The 11,220-nt window shown below is 31.6% G+C and overlaps 1 protein-coding gene across 2 annotated transcripts in view; it reads left to right on the top strand.

Annotated features, from left to right (window-relative positions):
* LOC110100864 (putative uncharacterized protein DDB_G0277003) overlaps nucleotides 1–11,220 on the top strand; it is a 53,921-nt gene that overhangs the window by 17,021 nt on the left and 25,680 nt on the right. For both annotated transcript variants that reach the window (XM_020828572.2, XM_020828571.2), the window contains exons 6-7: nucleotides 8,012–8,096; nucleotides 10,666–10,722. In XM_020828572.2, the coding sequence (XP_020684231.1) occupies nucleotides 8,012–8,096; nucleotides 10,666–10,722 (142 nt within the window). The remainder of the gene's footprint in view (nucleotides 1–8,011; nucleotides 8,097–10,665; nucleotides 10,723–11,220) is intronic.

Below are 11,220 nucleotides of genomic sequence, written 5' to 3' on the forward strand. Positions count from 1 at the left end.
TTTGTGAGGGATCAAAATGATCCTCAACTCTTTTGAGGGATCAATTTAGTTCCTCAACTCCTGAAAAGGGCCTTTTTGATCCTATTATTAAATTTTGGGGTTAATGGTGTTAAATCAAAGGATATTTTAGTTATTTTTTAATTAAATTATTTATTAAATGTAATTTTCAAGTAATAGTAAAATTTATTTTAAAATTATTAAACATTTCCTTAATAAAAAAAATTATTTTAGACAACATAAGTTTTCAGAAATATCAATATAGGATAAATAAAGCATGTAAACGTTAGTGATTCTCTTACCTTTTAAAATAATTTTGCCATTTAAACTAATTGAGCACTTGTTAGATAAAAAATTAATATCAAATCCTTTATTACATACCTAGCTAATACTAAGAAGATTATGTGTTAAGCCATCTACTAAAAGAACATTCTCATTATAAAGCCATTGGGTTGCTAATTATACTTGAGCCTACCACTTCTCATTGGCGTATGCATGGGGCTATTTAGATGTCATATCTCCAACTTGAAATTTATTAGCATGATGAAGAAAACAATAGTCTAATTGGAAGTGCTGGCCGATGATTTTTAATGCATGATCTGGTGTCCCAACACAAGGAAATAAGGAATTGATTCTACTTATTGTACTTGGACTTTTATGTGAATTCCCCAGTTGCAAATTCGCAACTTGTGGAGCTCTCTATATTCAGTCTCTAAAAAAAAACTCTCTCTTGCCCCTTATTGTCAAGATCTTTGGCATGTTTCATATTTTTCTAAAAAGTGGGGATTTCCTTGGTTAATTATTCACAATAAAAATGAAAACCCCAATTTCAAAATATGGAAATATATGATGAAATACTGGATTGGAAAATTTCAAATAACTCTTCATTTATGTTTCATCCTTTTGAAGAACAACTGAAGACAATCATTTATTCTCGTAGTAAAAGCTTATTTAGATGTCATTTCTCCAACATGAAATTTATTAGCAGGATGAAGAAAACAATAGTCTAGTTGGAAGTGCTGGCCAATGATTTTTAATGCATGATCAAGTGTTCCAACGCAAGGGATCGATTCTACTTATTGTACTTAGACTTTTATGTGAATTCCTCAGCTGGCGGCTGCAAATTTGCAACTTGTGGAGCTCTCTATATTCAATCTCTAAAAAAAAACTCCCTTGACCCCTTACTGTTACGATCTTTGGCATATTTAATATTTTTCTAAAAAAGTGGGGACTTCCTAGGTTAATTTCTTACAATAAAAATGAAAAACCCAATTTCAAAATATGGAAATATATGATGAAATACTGGACTGGAAACTTTCAAAATATAGCCAACAATTAATACAGATCACAATAGCTCTTTTATTTATGTTTCATACTTTTGATGAGTAAATTGAAGACAATAAATTATTCTCTAGTAAAAGCTTATTCCAGAAAAATACTATAATAAGCTTGGCTGAACTAGACGGGTGGATTTGTAACCACTCTCATTGCAAACATGGAGACTAACTACTATTAGGTTAGTAGACTCGGGAGCTTAAAATTATATGACAAGAGATAAAAATGTCTTCCATAATTACATCCCATGTCATAAAAATTATAATGTTCGGATTGGAAATGAGTTATTATGAAATGTGGTTGGAATAAGTTCAATCATTCTGTCAAAATGATTTGACACTTAACTATGCGCTTTTAGTGCCTAAAAAAAAAAAAAAAATACTCTTCGACAAAAAAACATTGTTGCTGATTTCTCATGTAACCTTTGTAACTTAAGGACTTGATATCAGGGATGATGACTGATAGTGCAAAGATGTGCTTAGAATTCTATATTCTAAAGAATTGTTCCTCTAGCAAGGTATGGGTTCGAATAGCAAATTGTATGTCTACCAAAACCCCAACTTCAAATTCTAATGATAGAGATTTCTTGCTTTGACACCAATGCCTTGAACACAACCCTTACTTACATTGTAAAATTAATTTCTCCTCTATTCACCTACAAAAAACTTCATTAAAGACTTCTAGTGTGAAATTTGGCCCTTGGTTAAAGGCACTCTTGGTTCACATCCCAGTTTGCAAACCCTTTTAATATGTGTGAGGACCATATAAAGTCAAAAATATCTCTAGCGATATGTTTTGTTCCTCTTATAAATGATCATACCTATCTCACTTGAATGTTTTAATGAAAGAAAAATTGATAGTTGGACAAATTTTGAAGTTGAACAGCATGATCCACACTTAATTTTAGTTCAAAATCTAAGTCTTTAAAGCTGATAATGTTAGATAATACTTTGAATCAATTTTATAAATTATCTCCTACGTCAAGGGATTATATACCAAAGTTCCTGTGTCGGCACCCGTCAATGAAATGGGGTTGCTAATAGGAAAAATAGTGACATATTGAAGGTGGACATATTATTAGTATTTTTACAATTGTTTTTAAGTATATTTGGGAAGAAGCTATCATAACTGTTGCATATCTCATTAGCAAAATTCCTTTAAGAGTATTTAAATTTCAAGACCGTTCAAACTCATGTCTATATATTTTTCTTCTCTTCTCCAAAAATTTTTAAGCGTTCATTTTTCATTTACATTCATTCTCAATATAGGAGCAAATTAGTTCCTAAATTTATGAAGGGTATCTTGATTGTTTACTCCAAATAAAAAGTGTATAAATGCTATACTTCGTGGTTACAAAAAAATTTCACAATTCCATGAATGTAACTTTTCTTTAACGTCAATCTTATTACTCCAAACTTAAAATTCAGAGGGAGGAAATTCAAGAACAAAAAATTCAAGTTTGAAACTGCCATACCGCATTTTGGCTCCCCCCTTATGGTCAATTTGGAGCATAACAAAGAAGAAAAATTTAAACAGACCTTTCTTATTAACACCCATTCTGAGCTATTTCTATCAGAATCAAATGAGTAAAAGTAATCTATTCTGACTCTCCTAGCATATCAAACTTTATATTTAACAACAAAAAACATATAATATACCTCAATTAAACATCAAGGATACTCAAAAGAAATACAGAGCTTTACTAAAATTTTTTAAAATTTATTTACATACTCCAAAATTCTATGTACAGCCTCCACTTGGACCTCTATGTACACCCAAAACGTATTTACACTAAAAAAAAGATAATCACCGCTTTTTTGTCTAATTCCCTATGGGCTTCTTCCATTTTCCTGTAGTACAACCACAACTAATGAGTTAGGCCTTAATAAAATACATAATCAATGTATAAGAAATAATAACAATATTATTAATAATTAATTTAGAACACCTTGGAATTCTATACTGATCATAATAAATGCATAACATTATTTTCTATCTTGTTAACTGTTCAACACCTTTTTACAAGTCATATGATGGCTATAAGATTTTGCACCCTTTCAACTTTTGAATTCAAGATTGTGTTCGAATTCTCAATTTTTAAAATTGAAGCTGCTCTCTTATTCAAGGTTGGATCCAAATCCCCAACTTTTATAATTTTGATAGTGTAGGCTACCTCGTCAGGTTTTTTGCCTTTAATTGTACGGGCTTATCCCCCATATATGACTTATTTTATCTTTCCAATATCATTTAGTTTTAACAATCATAAACTGTGCTACTAATAAATGAATCAACAATTATATGAATAAATATGAATAATCTAAAATTATAATGCTATCTTAAACATAATAGTTATGAATATATATATATATATATAATTTTTACTATTTTCTATGTATTATTTGGGTATCTCACCTCACTTGAAAGTCGTTCTTCTAAGTCTTATTTTCTTCTCCTTTTATACACACCTCAAATTTCACTCTTCTTCATTCAATCCCACTCCTTCATTTATCTCCTTTTCCTCTTCCTCTTGAATTCAGCAAGACTTGAACAAGCCTAAACATTTAATTTAGCAAATAACAACAGCCCCTATTACTAAATTTCAACAAACAATAGTACCCTTACCAGATTTCAGCTTTTCTACCCGTTTTCCTTACAGATTTCAGTGAGAACAATAGATTTTCTGTTTTCTGTAATTGAAATTCAGCAACATTAGTATCAATTTAGTCATCCCTCATTGAAATTCAGCAATTACTGATGGCAAATCATAATTTCAGCAATAACAACACTGATTTCAGCAAGCAAACAACACAATACTAATTTTTTTCTGCTTACCTTTAAGTTTTCATCATCCCTACAACAGTAACATTACCTAATTTAAGTAAACAACACCTCAATTCAGCCAAATAACAATTTTAGCTATTAACTACAACATCTACCTATTTTCTCGTACCTTGTTTTGTTGAAATTTCGCTCACAGCTACCTGCCTTAGCTTCACCCAGTAGCACCTGCTCCAGCTTAGCTCACGACAAACTTTAGACGTTAGGGCCAGGGAATCGGGTTGTGAAGAAGTGAAGAAGTGAAGAAGAGATGGCTTAAGTCATTGCATTTGCTAGGCATTCCACTAAAATTAAAATATTATAATTCTATTCCGCTAAACCTATTTCAGCATTAGGATTTTTCCACTCACAGCCTCCTCCAATGCATGTGCTTTTAGTGCAAAAGCTACTGTTTTCACTACTGAATCAATGAATAAGAAAATGATTTAATTAATTAATACTCAAAATTCCAGTTAGAATTAAATGAAAATACATTATAAATTGACTACTTATTAATTAGTTTATGCTTACATTTATTTTGGGTATTACAAAAACTTAGTTGGTCATTGGCCCTTATCTCTCATCAAACCCATGAACAATGAATATTTCTCGACACCTCTCATTGAATCTACTAAAGCTTCATGTACCTTTTTCAAAAATACGATCTTGTTTGTGTATGTAAATTATATTATATTGATAGGTGACTCCGAGGAAGAGCTAACCAGATTAAAAAGGTTTATGATGAGAGAATTTGGGATAAAAAAATTAGAAATCTAAATTACTTTATTTAAGGGAGGCGCACAATCAAAATAAAGTATTATTATTTCCCAATGGAAATATATTCTTGATCTACTTTAAGAAACTTAAATGTTTGGTGTGAGCCCTCAAAAACTTTAAATGAATCAGCAAAGATAATTAGAATCACCACTAATAGCATTTCAATTGATAAATGTAGGTATCCACTCATTGCTCAACATACATTTTTTCCAATATTGGGTCTCCTATGAGTGCTGCATGCCCATACATTAGCAACTCTAGTGAAGATCGCATGAAAGCTGCTCATTATATTTTAGGATAACTTCAAATGACACTAGGAAGATGCCTATTATACAAAAATTCATCCAACTAGGAGAATGAAATTTTCATATTTGCTGTTTGGGCTAGAGATGCATCAGGTTGAAGATTTGCCTCTGGTTATGTTTTAGTTTTGTATGGGGAAATATGCTTGTATTGAGAAGTAAGAAATAATTTGTTGTCTTGTATAATAGTTTTGAAGCATAATATTGGATAATTGCACTTGGGTTTTGCGAAGAAATGTGGTTATAAGTATTATTAGAAGAACTAAATTATCAGGTTGAAAAATCTTTGGAATGTAATGTGGACAACCAGATTGCTGTTAGTATTGTATGAAAATCATGTCTACCATGGCCGAGCTAAACAAGTTTAGGCAGATTGACTTTTTATTTCGGAAAAAAATTTAAAGTATAGTGGCTCAACTAAATTTTGTTCCAATGACTAAAAAAAAGTGGTTTGACCAATAATTTTCCTATTTCAGTTGGATTACACCAAGGATCAACTTTAAGCTCATATAATTTTGCTTTAGTCATGGATGTTCTTACTAGGCATTTACAAGAGGATATACCTTAGTGTATGTTTCTTTCGGATGATATTCTTCTTGTTGATAAGACTAGAGAGGTTGTTGAAGGAAAACTTAAATTATGGAGGTCAATTTTAGAGTCTAAAGGTTTTAACTTGAGTAGATCTAAAATTGAATATATGAAGTATAATTTTAATAGTAATATATCAAGTGGGGAGATTGTGACTTTAGACGATTAAGTCATTAATAAGAGTACACATTTTAGATACCATGAGGATATTATTAGTAGAATTCAAGTTGGATGATTGAAGTGGAGGAATGTATCAGGCTTGTTGTGTGATAGGAAAAGTACCCCACAAATTTAAGGGAAAATTCTGTAAGATGGTGGTGAGACCTGCAATACTTTTTTGTGCAGCCATTAAAAGAGAAGCATAAATTAAGTGAAGTGTTCCAGAGATGAGGATGCATAGGTAGATGAGTGGCATCACTCTTAGAGACATAGTGCAAAAAGAGTATAGACGTGAAAAGGTTGGAGTAGCTCCAGTGGCATATAAGATTATAGAGAGTTGCCTTAGATGGACACATACGTCGGCCTTCCGATGACCCGATTAGGAGAGTTGATGTATTAGATTTGGTCTATGTTAAGAAAGTTAAAGGTAGACTTAAAAAGACTTGGTTAGAAAATATTAGAAATGATTTAAAAAAAAAATTAAATGAGAATTTGATTCTTAACAAGACAATGGAAAACAAGATTCATGTAGCCGACCGCACGTAGTGGGATAAAAGCTTAATGGTGTTGTATCCTCATCAAAGCTTTACTCAAAGTGATTTTTGATAAACTAATCAATAAGGCGCGCATGATCAACTTTTGCAGCCTAACATGGGAGTGAGTGTTGAAATAATCATGAATCCATAACCAACACTTTTCCTTCTGCAACAACCTAACAATCTGTGAAAATTAGTTGTCCATCAACAACATTTAATAATTCATGAACGACATCTTTCCATCTACAATAATCCTACAATATGCGGACAACTTAGCATCCGGAGCAATCCAATAATTTGTAGACTATAACATTCCATCTCTATGGTGTAATTAGTTTTTTATTCTTAAGTCAAAAGCTAATTTTTAGATTTGTTTCTTTCATTGATAGTTGATTTTTAACCTATTTATGTAAGCAGTAATTATTGTCATTCTTGAATAGTTGTGAAAGAGCACATTGTGCAATAACTTAAAGAACTCTGCCAGCTGATGTTTCAAATTTAAGATCTTGATTGTGCCTATCATATCATATAGTTGTCTTTATTTTCTTGATGCACTTTCTTTAACTTGCTAGGTTGAGAAGGAAGTGGGTAAAAATAGTGGTTGTCTAGAACATATTTCAGAACTTGTTTCATAGACTTTTCTTCTTGGTTTTCTGCTTTGGTTAATTGATGTTGATTCATACATGGTTGCTGAAACAGATCTAGTTTTTCAATTAATTTTGTGACTTTTATTAATTTAACCTTTCTTTTCTTTTTTTACGTATAGGTACTAGCTATAATGAAAATGTAATTGAGGTCCAGATTTTCTATTGATATTTCCTGAATTACCTTTCTTTTATTTTTATGTATAGGTACTACCTATGGAGAGATTGATGCACGAAACTTTACCCCTATATTCATACACACTTTTCTACAAGTCAAACCTGGGACCTCCATAATGCACCAAAACCAAATTAATCACTGCTCAAAGTCTTCCCTTTGTCCTTTGGATTATTATGCTATAAGAGGATATTATTTAGACTCAAAGTTAAATTATATAAGATTATAATTAGACTGGTGATATTTGTATGAATTTGAGTGTCGACAATATACGAGTTATTGATAGTTAAGCTGAGTATGACAACAAATTAGGAACAATAAATTTAATAATGATTATATTAAATGAATGTTGGAGTGACATGTATTAAAGGTGAGATATTTTATAATAGAATTAGGTGGTTTGTATATGCACAAGAAAGATAGAGATCATGCCTATTGTGCGAGTATATAAAATTGATGTTGGTGGATTGAGCAGAAGGGTAGATCTATAAGCTAATTTGGATAGAAGTTGATTAAAATGTTATGTTAAAATAGATTTTATTCGATAGGAAGCACTCAACAAAAAATGAATGGAAAATGAGAACAAACCCGACCATAAATTGTTGTGACAAGGCTAACGATGATGATGATTAACTTCCAATTGAATTTTTAAACATAATTTTTTTAATTTTGTATCTCCAGATGTGCTCTTTGGCCCTCAAGTCTTTTTTTGTCAGAGTTTATACTTTCTTACCCAAAGTTGTTCTCAGAAAAGGTTTGCTTTGAGGTAAGTTCAACTTTTCTCTTATAATATAATTTGTATAATATTTTTTTTATTAGTGGTAAGTATAATAATCTTTTGCTAATAAAAATGGTCTTTTGTTTTAAATTATATAACTTATCATTTTAATGGGGACGCTTTAATAAGAAAAATCATTAATGGTTATTATGCAGCTAAAAAAGGTAAAGATAAGTGCGATGACGAGCATAATGCATGATGCCTGGAAAACATGCCATTAGAGGGTCCTTCAGAATTTTGAACGCAAAACATGTGAATAATTTGTTCCTCAATTTGAATGAGAATTGGACAAAAAGCATTCATGATTAAGTTTGGTAGGAGCCTTTTTGGCTTGCACCTAAGACAGCATGCAGCTGGAAGCATGTATTAATAATACAAGCCTCCCTAGATCATATAGGACATCTGTTTGGAGTAGACTTGTCTTCACATGGTTCAACATGTGCCTTTATGCTAGCATGTGTCCTTTCTATAATGGTTTGGGCATTGCTAGGGGATGGCCTATTGGTAGTACATACCTTAATCTTAACTGGTCAGTTCAATGATCAATCGCCTTCCTCAGTCTTGTTTACTTAGTATGAAACTTCAATTCTTGACGGGGCATTTGATGAGTGGTGGTAAGATATGTAAAAAAATTATTTTACTTAACATTTGAAGACATCATAAGTTTATTTTGAACCATTTCATGCTTACCTTTTGGATTCAACAATTTGAAAGTGTTAGCTTGGTTGTAGAGCTTTTTTTTGGCAAATAGCTTACACTCTGTGTATGATATTTTTTATGATGAAATATGAAAATTAGGGGCATTGGTGATCCGTAGTTTAGCTTGAAATAAATAACTGTATTCCATGTCTTATATTTTAAGAAATGAAAGCATACCTTGTGCCTACCACATTATGTTTTAATTTTAATAAATAAAAGTTTATTTTTATCCTTTTCATGCTTAACTCTTGAATTCAACAATTTGAAACAGCCTATAATATTATATTTTTGCATTTTCATGTCCGGTCCATGACATGCTATGCCATAGTCTTGAGTCATGCTAGTGTTGACATTTGATGGGCTAGGAGATAATATATCTCAATTAAGGATCTTAAATATGGGGCATCAGCATATCACTATTTCTCTCATAGTAAGACGCCTGAAATTTTTTTTTTCCTGATTTATTATCAAGTTTTGGACAAAGAAGGGTTGCAAGAGGACAATAGAAAATCAAAGCCAGTGTCTTGTCAGTTGGGTTGAAGATGGTATTGTCTTTGGATATTAGCAGTTTATGTGGCCTATTTCTTGTCGATGCAGAGATGCATAGACTTATAAGTGGTAAGAGGTTAATAATATTGACACTAGACAGATTTTAGATGGACAGGCTTGGAAATGCATGTATAATGTTGGGGCTGCCAGCCTTTCCATACTTTTGATTGAGCGATTGATTAAGGTGCCGAGTAAGCAGTGACAAGGAAAAAAAAAGTGGTGCAAGGTTTTAATTCTGTTTCCAAAGTTGTAGATGCCATTTAATTTGCCGAAAGAGAAGTGATTGCAATGAAAATTAGGAATTGTTGTTTCAGCAGTGCTGATATTTTAAAGTAATATATTACAGAAATGCTGAAATTCAAGAAATCAGGAGTATCAGAATGACATGGTGTAGGGAGGATCAATTGTTCAAATCGAGAGATGGGGAAACATTTTAATCTTAAAGTTAACTGTTGAGGTTTATGATTTGTGAGCTCACAAACAAATTAGATGGGTATTACATGGGATGTAGTCAACTACTTTGGTCATCTCGTTGAAGATGTGAAGGTTTTATGAAAACTTACAGGCGTTGCTAAATGATAGCTACAGTTATAGCCTATTGTCCATAGAGGAATTAAGCCACTTACATATCTTCTCATAAATGCCATCGAATTTTTTGTATGATAATCAATGACTGAGGTGAGATATTCCTGAATTCAACCGCAGATTGCTGCTGTAAAAAATCAATTGTGCTAACCTGCATTTCTATTTTGAAACAAGTGTTCAAAGATGGAATTAGGCATAATTATTGTCAAATAAAGGGATTTGCAATTGCCATTTTTTACTTACGTTTTAGAAGTTACTTTTATTTATTAGATCTAAATGAGAATTAGATTCTTAACCGGACACAATGGAGAAAAATGATTCATGTAGCCGACCCCACATAGTGGGATAAAGGCTTCATGTTGTTGTTGTTTGTTGTTTCTTTAAAATGTTAATGTAGTCCTTTTTATCTAATTTGGGTGGTTGTAATTTATTTCTGAATAGATTTATTTGCAAATTCAACTTAATTGTTATTGCTTACCTACATTTTGTCATTTTCATTTTTTTAGCTTTATAACATTATAGTTATTCATACTTTGTTGCTCTAGTAATATCTTTTTAAAAATTCTTCAATCCACCTGATGTTGTAAATTATGTAGGATTTCTTATCTCTGATGCAAACATTTATTTCCATTACTGCAGTACCATTTTTGTGTTTTTTGTTTCTTAAATTTATCAATACTTTTAATGGTTGGTGCAATTTTGCTGCCTTTTTAAGAATATTTAGGTTGGTTCTGGTGTGGGTTTGGTTGGTGTTGCTCTTGCGCATGTTGGAGCCTCCAAAGTAAGTTGTCATAAACCTTTAAATAAATCTATGCTATTTTCTATCTTATTGCATTCAGCAATTATTTTATGTGCTTAGAAATCATACTATACCAAATTGCATGGTTATATAATACTTTTTTTTTAATTGTACTATGTGGATTATGTTGTCCTGTTATTGTCTGATTTTAATTTTAAAGATATAATAAGGTTATTTAGGTTAGCCAATGACCTTCATTTTCATCTCTTTCATTCGTGATTTGAACTTGTTTTCGTGCCTTGCCTGGTTGTCACCTTGTCTTTCTCTGCACCCTATGCATGCATTCATACTAAACGGACAGGATCGGGCAGACTGGCAAAGAATGATAACCTTAAATTATTGTAGTAAAAATACATGGCTTGGGATTTTTTTTTCATGTGCAACTATATGAAATTATTTATTCAATTATCAATCAGTAGATGTGAGGATATAAGACTAGAGAAAGGCGATTGCATTGTTGGCATGCTTTATTTAAATCAT

The sequence above is a fragment of the Dendrobium catenatum genome, unplaced genomic scaffold (assembly GCF_001605985.2).
Source record: "Dendrobium catenatum unplaced genomic scaffold, ASM160598v2 fragScaff_scaffold_1271, whole genome shotgun sequence".
Classification (NCBI taxonomy): domain Eukaryota; kingdom Viridiplantae; phylum Streptophyta; class Magnoliopsida; order Asparagales; family Orchidaceae; genus Dendrobium; species Dendrobium catenatum.